The sequence below is a fragment of the Callospermophilus lateralis genome, chromosome 18, assembly GCF_048772815.1.
Source record: "Callospermophilus lateralis isolate mCalLat2 chromosome 18, mCalLat2.hap1, whole genome shotgun sequence".
Classification (NCBI taxonomy): Eukaryota; Metazoa; Chordata; class Mammalia; order Rodentia; family Sciuridae; genus Callospermophilus; species Callospermophilus lateralis.
Window position 1 is genome coordinate 63518111 of NC_135322.1, and position 23272 is coordinate 63541382.

At 65.7% G+C, this 23272-nt stretch overlaps 1 protein-coding gene across 9 annotated transcripts in view; it reads left to right on the top strand.

Annotated features, from left to right (window-relative positions):
• Nucleotides 1–23272, top strand: part of Gse1 (Gse1 coiled-coil protein) — a 204452-nt gene that overhangs the window by 122211 nt on the left and 58969 nt on the right. The window contains exon 1 of one of the 9 annotated variants that reach the window (XM_076839255.2): nucleotides 1365–1547. The exons of the other annotated variants lie outside the window; for them this stretch is intronic. Coding sequence (XP_076695370.1) covers nucleotides 1520–1547 — 28 coding nt within the window. The 5' untranslated portion in view covers nucleotides 1365–1519. Of the gene's footprint in view, nucleotides 1–1364; nucleotides 1548–23272 lie in introns of those variants that run through there. 9 annotated transcript variants of the gene reach the window in all.

The window sequence follows — 23272 nt, forward strand, 5'->3', positions numbered from 1 at the left end:
CCAGGGGATCTGATGGCCCCACAGGAAGCAACTCCTGCTTCTTATCTCCAGCTTCTCTGTGCCCTTGGAGCAAACGGTCCTCTGGTCCTGGTCTGGCCCTGCAGGTGGGGCAGGGACACAGTCCTTCCTGCAGGAGAAGTGGCGGTTGGGCGGCAGCTGGCCAGACCACATGGCTCCCAGATACAGCTGGCCAGGGGACAAGGTGTCTGGGGGTGGTTTCTCCTCCACACCCAGGGCTCCGCGTCCGTCACCTGTCTGTCCCCCCAGATGTGACAGTGGAGCAGCCCTGGTGGTGTCAGGTTCCGTTGAGTCATCTGGTCTACCCTGGCGGTGCAGCAAGGGAAACAGGTTGGAGAAGCTGCCCTGAGGTCCTCCCTGGGTGGCCGTGAGATGGGGTTGGTGCACCTGGCCTGTTCCCCTGCTCGGACACATCCTCCTACTCCACAGAAAAGGACTTGAGGCTTCATAAGCCCCCTGGAAGCCTTTTGAAGAGGGTCAGTGGAACTGCTCGTAGGGGATCCTCCAGAGCCGTCCTCGTCCATACTTGGGGCTCTGAGTCCGTGATGGCCTGGCCAGGGATCAGCAGAGCTGGGGAGGCACAGGGGCATGTGTTAGGAGGGAACTGGGGGGTGAGGAGTAAAAATAGAACATGGTGTTCTTCTCCTTTTTTTTTTTTTAAGAGCTCCATATAGATTTAAAGTCCTTTTGTTAATTTAGGAACATAAAACTGTGTGATGTATAGCTGGGTTTGCTCGTAAAATTACTAAGTGTGGCATGTTTAGAGCCATGGAAGCTCGGGGTAAAAGGGAGACACGTCAGTGAGAATTCTCTGAAAAGTCTTGGGGGGTGTTTTCTGCCCCTGCCCCATGCCAGGCAGCACGCTCTCTGGGGCCCCAGGTGGAGCCTGGCTGGGGGCTGGGGGCTGGGGGCTGGTGTGGGCGGCAGGGGTCCAGCTAGCCAGGCCGGCCTGCCTACAGCGCAGCCCACCGCCGGATGCCTTGCCCTGCAGCCTCAGCGCCTCCGGGTCTCCCTCCCAGCCCCGCCTGCCGTGAGACAGGAAGCGCCCTCTGACCAGGCCTGGACCGCCGCCCAGTGGGCATTTGGCCACTTGCTTAATGGCCTGCAGGGTCGGGAAGTCATGGAGCATTGGACTTGGGAGGAGCCCCAGGGGTCAGCAGTCAGCCGCTCCCCTTCTCTGGGCCTGAGAGTCTCTTGGGGCCCCCTCCTGACAGCCAGCCCGGCTGGGCGCGTGCAGGCCTGCCCGTCAGACCTGCCTGCCCGTCACCGTGTGCCCGCAGAGCCTGCGTCTGACCTAGTTTAGCGCTCAGGACAGAGCAAGCTGCCGCTGGGAGCATCGTTCCCGCAGGCCCACGGAGCCTGGCCCTGCCTGTGTCCCCAAGAGGAGCAGCTAGGGCCTGTGCCTTGTCCCCAGCCCCTCAGCAGCAGACGGGAGCAGGATGGGAGATTCCAGCACCTGGCAGAGGAAAGCCAGGCCGGCTCAAGGAAGAGGTGGCCCTGGATGGGGTCCTTGGAGGCTTGGAGCTGGGGTGAGGCTGGGCGGGAGGAGGCTGGACAGTAGGCAGGATGAAGGGAGCAGACTCAGAATGCCGTCCTCAGGCCTGCGGAGCTGGGTGCTGCCTGTCCTGTGCTGGCCGTGGGCCTGGGTAGCCCGGGTGGCCAGTGCAGCAGGCAGCTGAGCAGCAGGGGCAGAGCTCTGTGATGTGCACAGGCGGCCAGGACGTGGCTTCGGGGGCGGGCAGGGAGGAGGAGGCCTTTCCACCCTGGGGACCGTGCTCCCTGCTGGGGCTGGTGGCCAGGCCAGCCCCTGCCCACAGCTGGCGCTGGCTCTGAAGCCTGTGCATCCTTTGGAGAGCCACAGGGACTTTCTCAGGGTGTGGAGACCACAGAGCCCCTTCCAGAAGTCCAGGGCCTGCAGAGGGCCAGCCTTGAGAGGCTGTGCCACCCAGTTACTGTGGCCAGGGTCCCACCCCCTCTGCCCCATGCCCGGTGCACCCGGGGCCAGGCCCAGTCCCTGCTTCAGAGTGGGGTGGCCAGATGGCCAAGTGCAGTTTCTGGTGGGAAGCAAGCCCCCGGGGCTGGGCAAGGCAGCGTGCAGCGCCCAGGCCCCAGGGGAGTGGCATCTGGAAGCAGGAAGGGCAGGGAGTAGGCAGCTCTAGGGGAGAGTTTTCAGGAGGCACAGTGACAAGGTGGGAGGTAGGTCGGGGGTCGTAGACATTCCAGCCCATGCCCGGGGACCGAGTGTTAGGGGTGGGTGCATCCTCTTGGTCAACCCATGTTTCTGTGTGCCAGGCCCAGCCCAGGTGCCTGGAGGCGCAGCTGAGAAGCCTTAAGGACTGCCGTCACCAACTGTCCCATGTGCAAGCCCGGGAAAGAAATGGAAGGACATGTTGGGAGCCAGCGTGTGGGCGGAAGCCAGAAAAAAAGGGGAGTGTTAGCCCTGGCAAGATCCAAGGAGAACTGCCCAGGCGTATGCAAAGGCCCTGAGGTCCCAGGGATGTCCACATGGCCAGAAGGGTGGGAGCTGTGGGGGTAGTGAGGTGTGCTATGGGGAGGCAGGGAGCAGGGCGGGTGATGAGCCGGGACTCCGGAGGGCCAGTCTAGCTGCTGGGCTGAGTCCAGCCTGCCTGGAGGCACCTGCCATAGCTCAGGTGAGGGGACAGGTAGCCCCTGGGACTGGCTACACTGTGGACGTGAGGTCTGGTGTGGACCTGCTACTGGCTTTGAGAGAGCACACGAGTGCTGGTCTCGGCTGGTGGCCCTGGGCCTGCCTCTGGAGACTGGAGGCTGAGCAGAGGCCGGTGCCTCTGTGGTTCTCAAAGATGGCTGTGGGTCAGCAGCGTCAGCCCCAATGGGAGCTGCTGGGGGAGCCGTCTCGGGTCCCCCAAGACCCGCCAGGGCAGAAACGGGGTGGGCGGCAGTCCCAGCGTTCACAAGCTCTGCTCTCTGGGGCTTCTGACGCCCCCGCGGGTGAGGCTGTCTGGCCCTCACCTCTCAGACTGAGCCTGGCTCCAGACACCTGGCGTTTTGAGAGCGGATGTGGGGGCTGGGTCGTCCAGCCCTAAGGCCAGGGAGAGGGTGAGGGAAGCTGCAGGAAGGACCCGGGGCCCTGGGGCTGCCCTCCCTGGTGGTATGGAGGTGGACGGCTGCTGAGAGCTAGGTCCCCCTGTTGGTTTCATGGGGTGACCTTGCAGGGTCTCTGGTGAGCCTGGCTGGATCAAGGTCAGCAAGCTTTCCCTCGCTGCAACACGACCTGAGCCTAGACCTTGGGCCAGAGCCCGGGATTCCCTCCTGCCTCTGCTTCTGCCTGGCTGCGTGGTTCTGGGCAGTTTCTCACCCTCTCTGGGCCCCGTGTCTCCCTGTCTATTAGATGGGGTCAGTAGGCGTGCCCCGTCCTGGAACTGTGACGAGCACTGGTGAGTTAATGGGCAGGAAGCAGGATGAGCGCTCTAGACTGACAGCACATGACCGTTTGGGGTAATGTCTCCCAGCTGCGGCTTTGCTGCCCATGTCTTGGGGTCCACGCTGGTGTCAGGAGAGGGCCCCTCCCAGGGCGTGCGGTGGCCCCATGGGACGGGGGCTGCTCAGGAGCTTGGACTCTGAGGTCCCGCCAGCCCGTGCCCAGCACCCTGGTCACAGGGTGGCCACTCTAAGCCAAGGAGGGAGGTCACTGGTGGGTCGCCCTGGCCCCCGCTGCTCCAAGACGGCAAAGCCACGCGGGTGAACCCCGTGCCGAGGCTCGTGGGGAGGTGTCATGTTCCCCTCCGCGTCTGTCTCACCAGCAAGTGGCAGCGCCAGGCAGGCAGCGCCTCGTCTCGGCCAGGCCTGCTGTGAGCCGTCCACCACGGCCACCCTTGTCACTCTTGTCCTGTGATTCATTTAGGATTAGCTCTCAGACCTCCGCGGGCCCTACTCCTGTTGTCTTGGTAACTGTGTCAACCGGTTGCTGGTTTCCGTGATTATCTGACAAGAGAAAGGGGGCAGGCAGGGGACATGAAGGAAGGGGAGGGGGAGGCAGTGCGGGTCCTAATGAGCCGCTGCGAGGGGCCGCCCGGGGCTCGCCCGCTTCCTGCTGGCCCTGGGGACCTGACAGGGGTGCAGTTGTCCAGGGGCAGGTGTCACCACCCACCTCATGTCCCCATGTCCCCAGGGGAAGTTTCAGCCCTGCTGTCTCTAGGCCCGGGAACCAGTCCAGGGGTGGGCAGGTCACAAGAACGGGGGGCGGGCGGGGGGCTGTCAGGTGGGCTCTGGGGACCTGGGAGGGAGACTCTCGGGCATGTGTGCGTGAAGTCACGGCTTTGTTGTACTCCTGGAGCTGGGGGTCAGGCGTCCTGTGGGAGCCCGCGGCTGGCCTCTGCCCCTGTGCCAGGCCGAGCCCTCGAGGCTGGACGCTGGGGGCTTGCTGCGGAGCCTGGGGGGTGGTCTCGATTTGTGCCTGTGGGCCCCGACCTCCGCTGGGCTGGGCTCCGTGGGAGGCCTCCCGTGACCCAGGGTGGAGGAGACCCTTGGAGGTCACACTGCGCCATCCAAACCACTTTCTGTTGGTTCCAAGAGAAGGACAAGCCACCCAGTCGGCTGGCAGGGAGTCTGCCCCTCGATGGGGGTGGGAACGTTCCAGAAGCGCGTGTGGGATGGGAGAGACGGGCTTCCTCTTGGAGACCCAGCCAGCTGCACGTCAGCCGCCCGCGCCCGCGCTCCCTGGTTGGCCTTTCAGGTTGGGTGGCCTGGCCCTGGGAGGGCGCAGCTCTGTCCTCTGCCAGGTCACCTGCGGGGTGTCCAGTGGCTGTGCCAGGGGCTGGAGCAGGCCTCTGGGTAGTGGGTTCAGCGCAAACACGGCCAGAGTCCCGGGTTGCAGGGTGTGGCTCTTAGGAAGACCCCAGTGTCAGTGGGAAGGCCAGGTGCCTTTTGGGGAGCTGCTAATGAGCCATGTCTGATTTTTATGAACCTCCTGGTAAATTATTAATTTGGGCCAGAAACGAAAGTGTGGAACCGGATAGGCTCATGAATATTCATTGATGACTTCAGCCCGGGCGGGCTGGCGGGCGGATGGGGCTGGACAAACTCGTGACCCAGATGCACCGGCCCGGGGCAGGCGCCGCTTGGGAAAGCTCCCTGCGCCCTGTCTCTGGGTCTGTAGGTGGGGCCCGTGACTCAGGCCTCTTCTGCCAGACCAGGGCCCAAGCTGGGCCGGACTGGGCAGAGGTCAGACACCCCCAGGTCCGCCGCCGGCCCTTGGCGCCCAAGCTGCGCCTATAGCGCCAGAAGCTCAGGCTCCCCCTCCGCTCCTGTCAGGCCTCCTGCCCGCCGGGACGAGGGTTCCCCGGGCGGCTGGACACGGAGTGTGGAACGTGGCCAGGGCTGGTGCCACTGAGGTGGTCTCCGGGGGCGGGGCCTCCAGCTGGTGACCCAGGGTGCTACCCAGCTGAGCAGGGAGGCCAGGCCCCGGGAGTGCCCACTGACTCCGGCCGCCCCGCGCTGTGCGGACCACCCCCCCGCACGGTGCCACAGCGGCACCCAGGCTCCCGACTAGATTGGCACCTGTCCTGAGGGCGTCTGCCTGGTGCTCTGTGGTGAGGCGCACGCGTGTTCACGGTGGGCGCTGGGCAGGGGCTTGACCGCCTCGTTGACGCGCGTGCAAAGGGGGAGGGCCGCGTTTCTGGGCGGATTGGCACCCGGGTCCCCAGGGTGCGCCGTGCTCCTGGCTCCTGTGTGGTACGGCCGCCCGCGGTTGTGGGCACAGACCCGGGTGCAGGGCGGGGTCCGCCCCCCAGTGCCAGCACAGGGGCCTTTGCTGGGATGCCGTCTCCATGTGCTTACCCTGCGTCTCAGAACTGGTGACTTCACTCTGCGCTGGGGACGCTCTGGGGACGCCTGGGGGCTGGTCTCCAAGAGCCTGGCATCTGCCCTCGGCCTGGACAGGCCCGTTTGACAGCAGTCCCTGGAGACAGCCGCTGCATGAGCAGAGGCCACTTCCTGCCCTAGCCCAGAGGGTGGAGGCTGGCGGGGGAGGCAGAGAAAAGCCAGGCTTCTGGCAGCTTCCGGAGTCTGAGGCAAGGCGCAGCCGCAGCCCCCGGGGTCCCCAGGCTGAGCAGCCCCTCCTCTCCAGAACAGCAGCCCACGGCCAGGTGGGATCAAGTCGCCCACCTGAGTCCTGGGCACACAGGCCAAGGCTGGGGACAGTCCCCCGGGGCTGTGGCTGTTGGCCAGTGCTGGCCCTCGGGGGCCTTGGTGTTGGGGATCCGTGGCGTCCGAGCAGGAGAGAGGTGAGCCCTTGCTCGTGACCTGTTCTGCCCCGCTCCCTGGGTCTGCAGTCCGGCCAGCGGCCCGCGGGCGGCTCTGAGAACTGCAGGCTCCTGTGGCAGGGCCTGGGCCCAGGTCTGGCCTCAGAGGGTCTGGAGGACGCGAGGTGTGTTTGGCGTCTTGAGGCCAGTGACTCCCCTACCTGGCTGCTCATCCTGATTTTGGTGCCTGACTCAGGGCTCTGTCACCTGGCAGGTGCTGGGGCGTGGAGAGAGGCGGCCAGCGGGTCAGACCGGTGGGGTGAGCTGGGCGGGAGGTGAGGACGCCAACAGCCCGCGGCCAGCTCTGCCCTGGAGCAGGTTGGCGGAGACGTGGCCTCTCAGGGCCACTGCCCAGGCAGTCCCTGGGCACCTGCTGGGTGTCAGGCCCAGGACTGGGGGAGTTGGAAAGTGAGTCGGAGGTCCCTCCTGGCCTGGAGCCGGCCACCTGACAGGAGTCGCGGTGCTGGGCGCATGTGACTCAGGTTGCTGGAGGGGCCGGGAGGACTTCCTGCCGGGGTGGGGCTTGAAGCAGATGCTGAAGAGCCTGAGCTTCAGAAGGGGACTCGTGACCAGGGTCCCCCTGGGGTGTCACACTGTGTTGTCACTCAAGGGCCCTGGCAGTGGGAGGGCAGGTTCTGCCTCTCCAGGGAGCACAGGGGACTGTCTCTCCAGCCGAGGCGTCGGCCGCATCTCCCAGCGCCCGGGGCACGGAGCCAGGGCTGGGCCCGGCCGCCCGATACCTGGCCATGTGAGACTGCTGACCACTGGAGCAGAGACTAACTAGAATCAACCCCAAGGCGAACCCCTGCCCCGCCCTGGCCCCATCGAGGGCTCAGTGCCCTTGGGCTGGGGGGCTACCTCATTGGACAGCGCAGGACAGAAGGTCCCACTGGACGGTGCTGGCCTCGACTACAGGGCAGGTGCAAGGGCTGGCAGCCTGGGTCTGGGGCGGTCACTGGCTCTCCTCGGGGCGCTTTGCGGGCCTGGGCCACAGGGGCCCTGCCATGGGGATTGGACCTGCTTGTTGACATTGAGCTCGGGAGGGACAGAGCAGAGGGACAGGTCCAAGGTGACAAGAGCCCAGGCCAGAGCCATCTGGTGTCAGGCCAGCCGGTGTCCGTGTGAGTGGCGGGCAGTGCTGGGCGCAGTGAGGGGACACGTTGGGGCTTGGCGCCTGGTGGCGGTGCCGTCCACGAGTTGGGTGGTGGTGGCCGGAGCCTCCAAGTGGCCTCCGTGAGGGCAGGTGTCCTTGGTCTGTGGACCAGGCGGGCCCCAGAGAATGGAGGCCTGGTGTCCCCTGTCCCGCCCCTCTCTGGGGGCCATTCCCTCTCGCAGAGCCGGGAGGTGGCTTTCCTGGGGACGCAGAGCCGGGAGGCTGCTCGGGGACCTAGCCCTCCTCCCTGAGTCCCCAGGCTCCCAGCCCCGCGTCCCGCCCCCATGGGCGTCCTCAGGTGCTGGAGATGTCACCAGAAGGGAGCCGGGAGTCCTCAGGGCCCTCAGGACGGGGCGTGGGCCCTGCTTGTTCCTGGAGGGTGGCGCTGGCCGGAGGGAGGCCGGGCACTCCAGGAGGCTGGCCAGTGGGGCCTGGGCCTGGGGAGAGGAGGGCGTCTCCTGGGTGTGGGGAGTCTGCTCCTAGGGGACCTGAAATGCCAGGGGTGGGCCGTCAGGCAGGTAGTGTCATGCCAGCCTCTGTCCAGGATGAAATGGCACAGAGAGGTTAACTGGCTTACCCAAGGTTACACAGCCTGGAAGACGTGGAGCCAGCATCCTGACCCCCACTTCCCAGGATCCTGGCACAGAACTACACAGGATGCAGGGGAGAGAGCCTGGCCTGGGTGAAGGGTGCTGCCCAGCCTGGCCAGGGTCCTGACCGTGGGTCCTTTCACGTCTCCCAGTCTCTGTTGTAAGCATTTGAAACACAGTTTTCCTATGGAGACGTCCCTCCCAGTGCACGGTTCAGTGGATTCACATCACCTGGTTCCAGAACCTTGTCCCCAGGAGTGATCCAGCCCAGCCCCAGGCAGCGGACCTGCCTCCTGAGGACCCGCCATCCTGGCCTGTCCGGTCAGTGGGGCTGGTCGGGTTCTGCAGAGGTCTGAGCTCATCTCAGGGTCCCAGGCTGGTGGCCTGGGGCTCCTCCCTCCTGGCTCTGAACAGGCCTGCCCAGGGGCCTTCTCCCAGTGTGCCTGGGGCGTCACCTGCCCGTGTCACCGCAGTGTCATCCTGGTGCTCCTGACCTCTGTTTTCCCAGCTGTGGGACGGAGCCGTGTCGGGCACCTGCTCTTCCCTGGTCACCTAACGTGTTTTCTGTGGACCCAGGAGCCAAGCCTGACTTTCATCGCTGCTATTAATAGCAGCCTGGGCTAGTGCAGCAGGCGGGTCCCAAGCAGGTGGCCAGCGGGCGGCCAGCAGGCACCAGCTCTTGCTGGGCTGCGTGGGAAGTGCCCCCAGCTGCCCAGCTGGACTTGGCGTGACCGCGTTGTCTGTGTGTTTCTGGGGAACTTCCTGAGAATTCAAGAGAAATTTCTCCAAAGCTGAGTTCCATAGAAAACAGGGTTGGCCGGGAAGACGGGGCACCATCGTGCTTGTGGGAATCTCCAGAGAAGGCCGATGCCGGACATCTGTAGGGCAGCCCCTGGGGAGGGGCTGCAGAGGGGCCCACCCCCCAGGACGCGCCATGCTGGTTCCCGCTGGTCCTGACAGGCGGCCCCTGGGCTGAGCTTGTGTTGGAGGGCGTCCAGCTGGTGCAGCGCCGGCTTGGCCCCACGCTCTGTGGGAGAGGAAGCTATTGAAGGCCGGCTGTGGCCATGGAAGCTGGATAGGGTGCCTGCCCTCGGCCCTGCAGTGGGCAAACCCCACAGCCATGGTTCAGCAGAAGCCCAGAGAGGGAAAGGGATGCGTCCTGGGTCTCCAGCAGTTCAGGTGGAGAGAGGAGGCCTCTTCCCCACTGGACAGGACTCCAGGCCACCGTCCAGCCCTCAAGGCCCCTGCTGTTCCCACCGCCCGAGGTTTAGCCCTGCAGGTCTGCGGAGGTCCAGCACCATCGGGCTGCCCTCTGCTCTGCTTAACAAGGCCGGGGGTAGGGAGGCCTCCAGTGACCTGTGGGAGGGACACTAAGGCCCATTTCCTCCCTGGACTCCTGGGCCCTGATCCGAGAGGAGCAGGTTTAGAACGCAGCAGACGTCCTCGGGGGCCCAGCAGCGGCCGCCCAGCTCTGCCAGAGACTCAGCCCTCTGTCAGGCCCCTGCAGACAGACGCCAGGGCAGCCGAGACCCTGTCACCTCCCTCTGCTCTGCCCCAGGCAGGGAACACCCCTCCTGGGCTCAGCAGCTTGTCTTCACACCCTCCTGACCCAGCCTTGGCCGGCCCTGCCGCCCTGCCCGTGGCGGGCTTAGAAGGTTAATCCCGCTCCTGAGCTGGCTCCTGCCCCTCCGGCCCCAGCTCTTTACGCTCCAGTTAATTAAATGTGGCTGCCCATTGTCAGGAGGCAGAGCCGGGTATTTATTACACCTTGGCGCTACATGATGTCAGAGGCGCACACAGTTGAAGAAATACCGGCGGGGGTAACCCGAGCATATGTCCTGGGCAGGGCGGGCGCAGCCACCCCGCCACCGCAGGCCCTCCAGCTCCGGCTGCGGCTGACCGCCTCCCGCCGCCCTGGAGGGCCTGTGTGTGCCGGGAGTTCTGGCGGAATCACGGGAGATCTGTCACCGGCATAAACATCCTGGTTCCGGAGATTATTTCTTGGAAGGAATTAAAGATGCCGTTAAAATACACAGGGACCCTCCTTGCGCTGTGCAGACGGACAGACGCCTGCCCGAGGGCTGGGGGGTGGGGCAGCCGCCTCCCCCCCCCTCCAGTCTCCTCCTCGGGCTCTTGCATTTTATTTTATTTTTTCACGTGGGCACTGCAAACACACTTGGCTAATTGCGGATTTTTTTGCACGGGGGGCGGGGCACGGACGCATTCATTTTATAGGGTTTTTTTTGTTCTCCCCCTTAATAATAACGCTTTAAAGATGTTTGACATCTGTAACTAACAGCTGGCACCCTGTTATGGAAGAATGTCCTTTTATTTCCGAGCAGGTTGAACTGTCATTAATAGTATAATTAGGTGATTATCACTATATAGCAGAAAACTGCTTAATTGTAGAGATCGCTTTTCTCGGATTCCAGTCTTTTATGGTTATATTTGTTTTAGCTGTTTGAATTTTCATTATATTTTGGCATTTGGTGGCTGCCTCGTCTGTGTGGGTTCTCTCCCGTCCTGGTGTTCAGTGTGTCTGACAGCCGTCCCCAGCAGTGCCGTCCCGCAGGCGGCCACCGTGGGAAACTCCACCTGGGAGAGGCTTCTGGTCCCAGGGCCCAGCTGACCCTGTACCAGGTCAGAGCCCTGCAGGGGCCGGCAGGGGAGAGCGGCGCCCTGCCTTGTCTGCCCTCTCTGTGGGCAGCAGCACGAATTGGGCGTTCAGCCCTGCAGCCGAGGTTGTTGGTCAAGAGCCAGTGGACAGTGCGGCTTGTTTTTATGGTGTGCCCTTCTCAGGCGCTTGGGTTCTAGAGAGGCGCATCTGGAGGGCAGCGATCCCTCATGAAGCTGGAATCTGGAGGCCCACGGGTCCGCGGAATCCCCGAGGGGAGAGGTGGTCTCCGTAAGGAGGACCTGGGATGGAGGTGGTGGGTGCCGCCGGGTCTGAGGCCCCAGCAGGTGTGGCAGTCTGGGTCCTCTGTTCCTTGAGGGGACTGCCCTGCACCCGTCCTCAGCGGACTTGAGGCCCTCTGTGAGTAAGGGCCTGTCTGGGCCTTGGAAGGCTTCCCTGAGGTCCTGGCCCTGGTGTGCCCGGGGAGGGACTGAGAACCTCCGGGTCCTGGGGTTAGTTTGATGCCTTCACAGCAGAAGCCGTGGGTCCCCTGGGAATCCCCAGTGTCCGTCTTGCTTGTGTCTGTAGGACCTGAGGGACACATGCAGGGACCCTCAGGGTCAGTGGCCATCTTGGCCAGCTGTCCCCATGGTGCCACACCACCTGATTGAAGGACCAGCAGGCAGACCCTTCCCTGACCACAGGCTGGCCACGGGCTGTCACTGCTTGATGGTCCCAGAGAGGAAGCTGGGTCCTGGGGTGAGATGGCTGGCTCCAGCCACCTCTGCTCTGAGGTCCTTTGCGTGGTGGGTGATGGGCGAGGTCCTGGTAGTTGGCGTCCCAGAAAGCAGAGGTGCCAGCCTGCCCCTCGCCCAGTGCCTCAGGGAGGGGCTGGTGGGGACCCTCGGAGGCGGGTGCATCGAGGTCCCTCCGTTCTTATCTGCTGGTTCAGCGGACCCCGCCAGGTGCAGGGCACAGACCGCGCCAGGTGCAGGGCACAGACCCTCTGGGATGGGCCTGCCCCCGCCCCCCCCAGTTCCACAGCCGGGACCCTCCAGGCGGCCAGACACAGCTGAGCTGAGGAGAGTCTCCTGCCTGGGGGGCTCTTGTAACCCCCTCGTGCCCCTGTGCTGCCAAGGGGGGAGCTGAGCGACCCCTGCTGCAGGTGGCCCACTGGGGCCCACCACGTGCCTTAGGTCGGACCCAGTGCCCCTTCCTGCCTTGGCCTGGGAGTTTTAGAGGGAAGGGGGTCACCCCACCCCAGCAGGGCACATAAGCCCCCTCCCAGGCTCTGCTGTTCCCCAGCTGGGGGCCTTTCCCAGCAGCCTGGCTGGGCTGCCCTCTGCCCTTCCCTGGGCAGACCTGAGGGCAGTCAGCTGAGTGCCTCCAGCAAGCTCCTGCCCCTCTCTGAGCTGCTTAGCTGTCAACCAGCTGGGGGAAGCCGCAGCCTTTGTCCTCAGGAGGCCTGGAGGCCCATGATCCCTCTGATAAGGCTGCCTCCTCCCAGCCTCTCCCTGGCTGGCGCCCAGCAGGCTGAAGATGGGCAGGGCCTATCCACAGGAAGGGCCAGTGGCCCAGACCAGTCCCTGTCACCTGGGAATATGGGGCCACACGGCTGCTCACTCCGCACAGTGGCTGCTTTCATGGCCCGAGGGACAGAGAACGCCATCGCCAGGTGGTCACGCCTGCCGCGGGCACCTCTGCTCTGCAGGTGACAGGAGGAGGTCTGCGCTGGTAGGGACCCTCGCTGCAGGGCCTCGTCCACTGTGCTGGTGGACAGCCGAGGCCCGAGGGCTTCTCCCGCTCCCCTTGGCCGTGCCCTTGGCCGGGAGCGACAGGTAGGCCGGAGCTTTTGTTTGTAGAGGCCTGAAGAGCACCAGGCCTCGCTGCCTCCCTGGGGCCAACCAGGTCCCAGCAGGGAAGTAGGGGCGTCTCCTGAAGCTGCAGCCCGCGGGGCACTGGCCAGCGCTCTCCGGGGCAGCTGCTGTGCCCAGCTCTGCCCGCCTGCCCTTGCCCCCCGGGGCCTAGCCCAAGAGCTCCACTCACTCTGGCCTCTGCAAGCGCCTCCCCCTCCTCAGGCCTGCTCACCGCGTGGTGCTGTCTGTGGCGCGTGCAGCCTCCGTTTCCTGGGTGTGGACGCTGAGCTCCTCCAGGACAGAGTTGGCCAGTCCTCCCTCCAGGCCACGCCTCCCTGCAGGACGAGCCAGCAGGGGGCGACCTTAGGCCCACCTTGGTGGCGGACATGGGGGATCCCCTGGTGTCATCCTGGGGCCCCCCCGGGGGGGAGCACATCGTCTGCCAAGTCTGGGACGGGGCCCTTGGAAGCTCTGCTGGGGCCCACTCTGGGGCTGGTGGCCAACAGTGGTGCCTTGTGCCCTTGGAGTCCCTCTGTAGCCACCTTGCCGAGGGCGCTGTGTGCTGTCCGTGTCCACAGAGCAGTTCCATCTTCACGTATGTGACCCGTCCACCCTGATGCTGGGCAGCCAAGGCTGCGGAGCTGGACCAGGGTTGGGGCAGAGGTGTGTCCTGGGGATCCAGGGACACTGGAGACCCACTGGGGCCGTCGTGAACCTGCAGGGCCTGGGGTCAGCTGGCACTGAAGGCCGTCCAGCCTGGGCCCCCTGCGCCTCCGCTCCTGGGGCTCACCTTGTGGAGCCACCACACGGTCCTCAGCATGTGCCCATGCCAGGCGGGCACTGGGGATCAGACCAAAGTCCCTGAGCACCTAGACCGACGCTGTGGCTGGGGAGGCGGATAATAGGCAGGCAGCAAGGTGCACCCGAGGGCCACCTGGGAGACCCTCGGGAGAGGCCAGGGAAGGCCCGTTAAAGTCCTGCCCAGCTCAGGTAGCGGGGATCTGATGCAATGGCAGGTGCAGCAGCCCCGGGGCTGGAGTGTGGCTCTGATCCGGGACCCAACTGACTGCTCTCTGGCTCTACGCGTCCACCCTGGATATTCTGGGGTTCTGTAGGCTGTGGGGCAAGCAGCAGAGTCTGCTGGGCTCTGGGCCGTGTGGTAGTCAGGTCTCGTGGTGGCGAAATTGAGGGTGCGAGCCGGGAAGGGTGAACTCAGGGTTAAAGAGGAAGCACTGGAGCCCTTAGGGAGCAGGTGGCAAGTGCAGGAAGCAGGCAGCCCCAGTGCACCGGACCCAGGGCAGTGTTCCCTGTCTGCTGGTCGACTGTGGCTGCTTCCTGGCAGTCTGTCTCTCCAGCCTCCTCTGCCCCTGCCCTTGGCTTGCTGGCCGAGGCTGGGTCTCGTGTGGGGCTGGCAGTGGTGGATGTACCCCAGGAATCCCTGTTGTGGCCTGAATGCTCCTACTTCCTGGACCCCTGAGTTGAGGCCCTCCCAGCCAGCGTGGCTCACGTGGAGACGGAGACTCCAAGGGGAGGTTAAGGCTGAGGAGGCCCTGACGTGATGGTCAGCAGCCTGATAAGGAGAGGCCCCCGCATGCTTCTGGCCTCCCTGCCAGCTGAGCACAGCACCAGAGGGCACCAGCCTGCGGGTCAGGGGAGAGCCCACCAGAAACCTGCCATGCCCACCTCGGCCCTGGACTTCCAGGCCCAGACCTGGCAGGGGCCTCCTGTGCTTGGTCACGGCAGGCGAGAGCGCAGTCACCTCGCGGCCCTGCGTGTTTTCTGGTCCTCTAGGCCGTGTTGGAGCACAGGGGGCTCTGTGGGCGCCCCTGGCAGGAATGGCTGGCAGTCCTGCATGGCTGGCGGCCGCTGGGGTCCAGAGTGCTCAGCGAACCTGGGGGGAGGAGCCAGGGCTGTGAGGGACGGTGTCCAGGAGCCTGGCCTTGTCTGCAGGGAGGGGCAGCAGGCCCTGGGGAGGACCCCCACTCTTCTGGAAGTCTTGGTGGGAGAGGTGCAAGCGGGTCTTGGGGACTGGGATTTGGAGAGCTAGAGGGTGCCAGCCCCCCTGTCCTGCAGAGAGGCATGTGCCCTGTGTGCAGGACCCTGGGGAGCCAGGTCCCGCGGACTCCCTCTTCATGGAACTCAGGTCCGAGGGTGTGGCGGGAGTGTGCGTTCATGAGACGGTGTGGCCGGTGGCCTGGTCATCCAGAGGGCCAGGCCTCACCTCCATGCTTGACTCCAGGGACTAATGCAGGTGTCCAGCGGCACCTCGGGGCTCAGGGTGGATGGGCCGGCAGAGTGCGCCCCTGCAGCAGGGACAGATGGGGTCCCACCAGGCTCAGCCCAGCTGGCTGCCTCGGAATCTCTGGGGCATGTAAGGAAATGCTCCCCAGCAGATCCCCGCGAGGGCCTGGCGGAGCCCGGGGGTCCTGAGGTTGGCTTTTTTCTTTTTGTGGCCTGGGAATGAACCTGGGCACTCTTCCACTGAGCTACACCCCAGCCCTTGGTTACTGTATTTTGAGATGGGGTCTCACTAGGTTGCCCAGGCTGGCCTTGAACTTGGGGTCCTCCTGCCTCAGCCTCCCTAATAGCAGGGGTCATAAGCATGCCCTGCTGTACCTGGCTGGGGTCTGCATCTTGCAAAGCCCCTACCCCCAGTGGACGTTCCACCGGTTTAGGGGTGGGGCTGTCCTTGGGGTGAAGGCTGGACTCTCCTCAGAATCTCTGCACCATCCAGGGTGCTGGTCGGAGCCACGCAGGGCCGGGGACACCCATGCGCTCCAACAGTGCCCCTCCCACCTGAGGTGCCCCACCCCGAGGATTGTCTCCACCAGGGGGACTGCCAGTGCTCAGCGTGACCCTGTGGGTCCTGTGGAGCACACGAGGGCTTCCTTGGGCCTCGGGCTGGCCAGGGCCTTGTCCCTGAGAGAGGACACAGTGTCCCAGATCCCTGCAGCACCTGGAAGGCCCCCTGGCCAAGGCTGGCAACTTGCCTGGCAGCTGCCCTAGGCCCCCTGCTGCCCCTGCCGGGTGCCCAAGCTCTGGCCTCTGGCAGACAGAGCCAGCCTCTCCAAGCTCAGGCCCCGGGGCAACCCGCTCCTCCTGCCCACACCTCCCTGCACCCCCGGGGCCTTTGCACCCGGGCCCTGCGCAGCCTGTGGCTGCTTGGCCACCTTGTCATTTAGCTGTTCCAAGCCAGCGATTGGGAGGCAGTGCAAACTGTGGCATTTGCTGAGCGTAAAAATTCAATTAATTCCAGAAGGCAGATTAAATATAAGTGAGTTTTAATAATTTGCTGTGACGTCTGAGGATCACCGTGGGCAGGAGGAACGGGCTACACACGCGTGCTTGAGCACGTCTGCCAGCCATCGACCCCAGAGAGCCGTGCCCCGGCCTCAAGCAGCACCTGCCTACAGATCCCAGAGGGCAGCAGATGGGCTGGTCCAGTGTCCCGACCCAGTCCAGGCTCACTCCTGGACAGGGCAGTCCTTGGTCAGCGAGCGCCCTCGGCCCCCCTTTCTCTGATGGTAGCTGATGGTGCCCAGGCCTGGGCCCAGGCAGGGAGGGTGAGGTCAGAACTCTGGAGAGGAAAGCCAGCCAGCAGCTGGACGGCCAGCTCCTTGGAGGCCAGCATGCAGCCCTAGGCGCCGGCTCCTGCAGACGCTCCCACGTGTTCACCCCACACGCGCGGTCATGATGCAGCCGCCACCTGCGTGCACATGCAGGCAGTGGTCTCACTGTGGACAGCTGCACACCCACGATGCTCCCCACAAGCCCGAGGCCCCGGCCTCCCACCGCCCCAGGTGGGGGGCAGAGAGGCCCCTCGGTCTGCCTTTGTCTTCACCACCACCAGCAAGACACGCGGGGAGCCCACTGGGCCTCCGGCTCTGGGGCCACAGCACCCAGGCCTGACCCAGCCGAGGCGGTTGGCAGAGGGGCCGTCTGCGCCCTCCTGGCCGCGCCCGTCCTTTATGTCGGCGATGGTCCCGAGAGTGGAAGCCGTTCAAAGCCAGCGCGCGGCACGCTCCCCACCGCGCTCTCCACAGATTCCTTTGTCTCCTTCAATTGGCCCTAATTACGGAGCTGGAGGCTGTCTGATCAGTTTCATTCTTGTCATGAAATCCTAAGGGCACTCATGGGGACAGGGACAGGCTCACCAGCTGCAGAGCCCCGGTTGGCCCGGGTCTTTGTGCAGGCGCTTGTGTGTTTGCCCTGCGCCTGGAGACCCGCTCTGCCCCCCGCCTCCCCAGGTGCTGGCAGGTGGGCCTGCGCCTCTCCTGGGCGGGCAGGGTCCCCACGGGCCTCCAGCTGAGGACTGGCCGGCCGGGCTTGCCTGTGGGAGGTGGGCTGGGGGCTGGAGCTGGCCACCACCCTCCCCTGCAAAGAGGAAGCCCCGTGCCCGCCCCACGCCCTGGCCATGCTGTGTCCTCTCAGGCACTCTTCGCACTCTCGGGTTTGAGCCGTCGGTGGGGGTGTGCTGCCTGCCGCGGTGAGCTTGGGGGTGGACGGGCTCTGGCACGCCTGGGCGGCAGTAGGCAGGGCGCGGAGCCGTCTCCGCAGCCTGTTCCCTCCCGGCGCGCCTTCTCAGATGGCAGCGCGGTCGGCACAAGCTGGCCAAGGCTGTGCTTGGTACCGCTCCCCGCCCCGCCCCCGTTCTGAGCCTTTTTAATATTTAAAGCCGTCGCTGGGCTGAGCAGTGAGATTCTGTCACATCAGATTTTACCCTCCCGTCTCACCTCGGCTCCCTCTGGCCGGGGACATTGGTGCCGGTGGTGTCAGCAGAGCGTGGCGGAGGCCTCTGTTGGGCTGGAGTGTGGCCACCTCGCAGGCTCCTGGGACCTCCTGCCTGCCAGCCCCTGGCCTGAATGTGGGTCAGTAGTGGGGTCTGGACAGTCTGGGTGTCCCCTGGTCAGATCCACCCTGGATGGCTGGCCGGTCCCTGGAAGACCTTCATGTGTCCAGGCTGTGTCGGGTGTAGGCTGGGCCGCCTGGGCTGGTGGGGAGAGGCTGGGGACAAGCTGTAAAGGTGAAGGAAGGAGAGGCCACCACTCGGCTTTGGCGCCTGCCCGCACTCCTGCCGGGAGCAGGTGGACAGGGCTGGTTGGCGTGCATGGCCTGCGGAGCCTTGGTGGTGTCCTGGGGCCCTGAGGTCCTCCTGTTGGTCTCCCAGAGGCCTGACGGGGGCTCCCTGCTGCCTGGGCCTCTGGCCACTGGGCCCACCCAGTTCCTGCAGTAACCCTCCTCTCCTGGCCCTTTCTGGTGGCCTCCTGTGTGGCAGCCCACGTGGCGTCTTTGAAGTGTCTGGAGGTTGGAGCTGCAGGGCTGCTGGAGCCGCCGAGGGCAATGGGCAGCTTCTCCAGGACTGTCCCCGGGCGGCTGGTCCTAGGGGAGTCTTTCTGCCCAGGTGCTTCCCTCTGGCCACTTGTTGCCCTGACTCAGCCCAAGTCTAGAACCTTCTGATGCTACTGCTGGCCTTAGGGCCCTGGGCAAGGCTCTCCCCTCCCAGGGCTCCATTTTTTCCTTTAAAGCTGACACGATGGTACCGCCCACGCCCTCCCTGGATGCAGGCAGGCTGTGCCCTGGGCAGGTTTCTGGCCCAGGTGGACCTCACTGTGCTGAGGGGTGCAGTGTGGGACTGTGCGGGAGCGTGGACCCCGAGCCAGAGCGCCTGTGTGCCCTGCTGCCCCCGCTGCTGGCTGTGTGTGACCTTGTCAAGTGACTGCACCTCTCTGGGCCGAATTCCTTGGCTTGTTCAGTGGGAGCAGAGGAGCCTGCGCCGTAGTGGGAGGGGCGCCCAAAGGGTAAGCAGTAGGTGGCTGTTGACTATCACTAGTGGGTTCTCGGGTCACTGCAGCAGTGAGGGGGCGCCGAGGCCTGCCAGGTTGGTGACTGGTTTCAAGTCAGATATTCAAGGAGGGGCTGGCCAGCTGGGCTCGGGCTTCAGCAGCAGGAATGCACGTGCCTTCGACGTCCTGGAGGCCGGGGGTCCTCCAGCGAAGGAGCTGTCCAGGCTGGCCTCTCGACTGGCTGGCGGACACCTCACTGGCTCCATTTCTTCCCGCGTGGCTGGCTGTGCCAGAGCTTCCCTTTTTCCAAGGACATGGGTCAGACTGGACCAGGGTCCCTGCCCAGCATGGCCTCACATGACTGGCCGCATGGGCAGTGACCCTCTTCTGAGGCAGTTGGGGGAACATCACTGTGAGCACAGAGGCTGGTCCAGCTGGTCACATTGGCACTGCCTGCGCTCAGGGGTCCTTCCTGTCCCCCAAACAGGTGTGCGTCCTGGTGCATCCGAGGGAGGAGGGGTCCTGCCCGCCCCTGCCCCCCCCTCGCCCGCCTGGGCGCCCAGGCTGTCCCCAGAGCACCCTCCCTTGGCCCTGCTGCGTGTGCTCTTCCAGGCTCCCGGGATGGATTCCCGCCCTCCTGGGAGCCGGGCCACACCAGCTGTCCCGCTGCCAGGCCGCGTGGGCAGAGTGCAGCTGCTCTGGAGGCCGCCCCCTCGACGTCCCATATGGAACGCACCCAGCCCGGCCGCACACCTGCGCCCCCGGGCCCCTTCCACTCACCCACGTCCCCAGGCCTCAGGCGCCCCACCCGGATGAGTGAGGGGTGGGAGGCCCAGCGGCCAGCGGCATGGTGAGTGCTTCCAGTGAGCAGCGTGGGCAGGGGCCGGGGGCGTCCCCAGCTGCCAGGCTCAGACCCCTGCTCTGTGGCACCGTCGAGGGACCCGGCCCGTGCTCCCTCCTCCCGGGGCACACACCCTGCCCTGGGGTGTGAGAGTGTCCTGTGTGGCCAGTGAGAAGCCTGCGGGAGGAGAACCCAGTGGCCTGGGCCTGGGGCGGGAGGGACGGGCTGTCACCGCCGGGACGCTCTGACCTGAGGAAGCCCGTCTCAGTGGTGTCTCGAGGGCTTGGCTGCGGGAAATGGAAAAAATAAATAAAGCAGCGGACGGGGAAATACAGGGGGTGGCGCCGCGGAGCCCCGATTGCTGGCAGATGGGCTGGTGTCGGGAAGTGGAAACCCATGCGGTGAGTTCGCTGTTTGCCAGGGTTGATTTCTTACCCCAAGGTGAAGCCCCCGGCCTCGCCACGCCATCTGCGTGTTCGTGAAGCACACAGGGCAGACGGGTCACCTGGTGGCCGGGCTGGAGATGGGGTGTGGCCGCAGGGGCTGGGCTGTGCCCTGGCTCCGGACCTCGGGCCTCTGTTGGCCCAGGCACCCTCCTGGGTGGGTGGGCTTCCCAGCCCTGTTCCCGGGGGCCTCCCTGAGTCCCTCAGGCCCTGCCGCCTCAGGCTGGCCATGCTGGCCACTCCTAACTGCTGTCTTCTCCCCCCGGGGACCGTCCTTTCTTGTCACCTGTGCCCGTCCTCACTTCTATGGAGGGCACTGCCTCTGCCCCTGCTGTCGTCTGGAGCGCGGGAGATCAATGACTGTGGCCACCCTTTGGTGGCCAGAGACTGCGTTCTTGGCAGCTTGGGTCCTGGGGGGAGTGCCCCCACCCCGACTTGGTGCATCCTGCTCTGTTCCCAGGGGGCAGAGCAGAGGCACCCCAGCTTCTCAGAGCACTGAGACCCTGCAGGACCCTGGCCATCCTTCTGGCTTCAGAGGCTGGCCGTGGGCTCCTCATGTCCCTGGACACGAGAGGACCCAGCCACTCCTGGATGGCCAGTCCTTCCACCTGCTGCCCCTATGTCCCTCAGGGAGCTGGTGCCCCAGCTTGGGCCACTCGGCTGGCTAATGGTCACCAGGGCAGGACAGTGTCTGACTGCTGGGGCCATCCCTGGTCAGTCTGTGCTGCCCTGTAACTCGCAGACACTGGCACCGCCTGCCCTCCGTGGAGCAGTGAGGGCCCCTCCCGACCCCCACCAGCAGGCCAACCCGGACTTGGTTTCCCTGGGCTGACAGACCTATGCCAGGGCCCGGGGGAGGTTGCACCCACCCCAGCACCACCCACCTCCCTGGCACCTGCTGCCCCGAATTCAGGGGTGGGCACCCCCTCAGTTTGAGGACGATGGGTCTGCAGAAGGCCGGGCACCCCCACCCCCTGGGCGTCTCTGCCCCTCCACCCCCGGCGGAGGAACGTGAGAGCACAGCTCCCCAGATTTCTCGCTGGAGGCCTGGGTGTGAGCTTGGGAGACCCCGGATGCCCCCCGGGCATCTGCTGGGGCAGGGATTCTGGGGGTTCCCAGGTCGAGTAGGGACCTGGGGACCTGTTTCTGGGTGGCCCCCCCATGCAGGCTCCTCAAGAGGCTGCGCCAAGCCATGGACCTGACCCCTGGAGAACCCGCGCACCCTGGGCCACACCGTGCGCCAGTGCCCTGGCACCTCCCGGCTCCCAAAGGCTGAGTCCTGGCATCTCTTCTGCCGTTTTCTGAGGGGTCAGGTTCATGAACCGTGCGTGGAGCGAGCGGGCCGTGCCCTCGTGACAGCACGGGAGATGTGTGAGTGTGCACGTGTGTGCAGACGCCCAGTGTGTCTGGGAGACCCTGGGAGGGACGCGGGTCCCCTGCCCTGCTGGGCAGGAGTGGCCTGGGGTGGCCGTGCTCACAGCTTTGCCTCCCCAGCCGGGGCCCTCCCAGTCACCAGCCTCCGGGAACCCTGTGGACGGTGCCTGGCTGTGTGTGACAGCGCGCGTGAGGACCGGGATGTGGGCAGGTGTCCTGCAGAGGGCCACAGCTGGTCCACAGGCCCCTGCTGCTGCCCCGGGAGGGCCCCAGCAGCCCCAGAGCTGGGTGGCAGGATCCTCCGCCGAGCCGCAAGACAGACCCTCATGGTGGTGACAGGACAGACCCTCGTGCTGGTGACAGGACAGTCCCTCGTGCTGGTGACAGGACGGACCGGGCCTCTGTTCTTCCCAGTGCAGGAGGAAGGGACCTTAAGGCAGGCCCTCGGCCACAGACCCCAGCGTTGCTGGTAAAATCGGGGCTGTGCCCGTGGAGCTGGGGCCTGGGAGGTGCTGGGGACTCAGGGCACCCTCCGTCCTGCAGGGGCCGTCCAGAGCTGGGCTGTCCACCAGAAGGTCTGGGGTGGCGGGATGAGATCTGCTCACCCCGGCCATGGCCTCCGGCTCCTCTGGCCAGGAGCACTCAGACCGCGGAGCAAAGCTGTCCCAGGCCGACGGGGTGGACGCCCGTGTTGGCAGGCGTCCCGCATGGACTTCCTCCTGGACCCTCTCAAGTCCCGATGTCCCCCCTGTGCCTGGGAGGGCTCCCGAGGGTTGAGAGGTGGGCTGCAGGGCCTTTCTGACCGTGGTCCCCTCTTAGGCAGATCCCAAAACATCACCCCAGAGAGCACCGCTCTTCGGGACGTCCCCTGTGGGTCCTTAGGCCTCACGTGGCCCAAGCTTGGCACAGCAGGCTGCTCCAGGAGTGGGTGGGGCGGGATGTCGGGGTGGCAGCCCTGCTGTGCCGCAGCTGTGTGCCATTGGGCAGGTCGCAGACTCTGTTTCCCAGCCAGTGAGGAGAGCAGTAGCACCCACGTCGGAGGGTCGGCAGGGGCTTGCCTGGCACCAGGTGCCCCAGGCACAGGGGCAGCATCTCTCTCTGGAAGCTTCTGCTACCGTTAGATCAGAGGAGGTGGGCCTGAGTGGGCTCCTGACCCCCCAGCCACCTCTCCCAGCTTGGTCCCTACTCCCTCTGCTCAGCCGGCCCGGGACCTGGGTCAGGCTTAGGTGTTGCGTCACCCCTTCTTCGGAGCTGTCCCAGAGACCACAGTGGGCGAGGCTGGGGTCACACTGCGGCTCTGTGCTTGTGCAGCTGGGACACCTGGGTGTCCTGGTCTGGGGTGGGCCGTGCAGTGGCTGTCACCCACCTGAGCAGACCTGTTCCTGAGTGCCCAGCTGAGGCTATGGTATGGGGCAGCTGGCTGGGGGGACTGGCTCAGGCACCAACGCTCTTCCCCACCTCAGTGGGGATGGGGCTGGGGGCCACCCAGCTGCCTGGGCACGAGAGGCCCCCGAGCCTTGGTGTCCTAGTCTGTGAAGAGGGCTGCTAGTGGCCTTGCCCAGGTACAGAGAGGGTGCCTATAACCTCACCAGTGTGCCAGGCTGGGCGGGCAGGGCAGTTCCTGGCTGGGCCTGCCCTTGACCTTGGCCGCCAGCTCCAGCAGAGGCAGTGTGTCTCTCTGACCTGGGCGGGTGCAGCGGTTCTCTGGGGCTCCCAGCAGCAGGCTGCCTTGGTCTCCCCGGCCCGGTGGCCTGGTGGCCTGGTGGCCTGGTGTCGCCTGTCAGGGCTGCCTAAGGCCAGGTTGGGGGAGGGCCCTCCCTGCACCCGGCCAGGTTGGGGGAGGACCCTCCCTGCACCCGCCTCGCACCCGCCTCGCACCACGCGCTGTGCCCTCCAGCCCTGGACCCCCCAGCCCTGTGCCCCCCTTGCCCGCCCTGTGCCCACCCAGCCCTATGCCCCCCCAGCCCTGCCCCCCTTGCCTGCCCTGCACCCCCAGCCCTGCGCCCACCTCGCCCGCCCTGCGCCCCCCTCGCCCGCCCTGCGCCCCCCTCGCCCGCCCTGCGCTCCCCCAGCCCTGCGCCCCCTTCGCCCACCCTGCACCCCCCTCGCCCAGCCCTGCCCCCCCAGCCCTGCGCCCCCAACCCTGCCCCCTCCAGCCCTGCGCCCCCCTCGCCCGCCCTGCGCCCCCCTCGCCCGCCCTGCGCCCCCCCAGCCCTGCGCCCCCAACCCTGCCCCCCAGCCCTGCGCCCCTCTCGCCCAGCCCTGCCCCCCTCGCCCTGCCCCCCCCCCAGCCCTGCCAGCACAGCCCGGGTGTCTAAT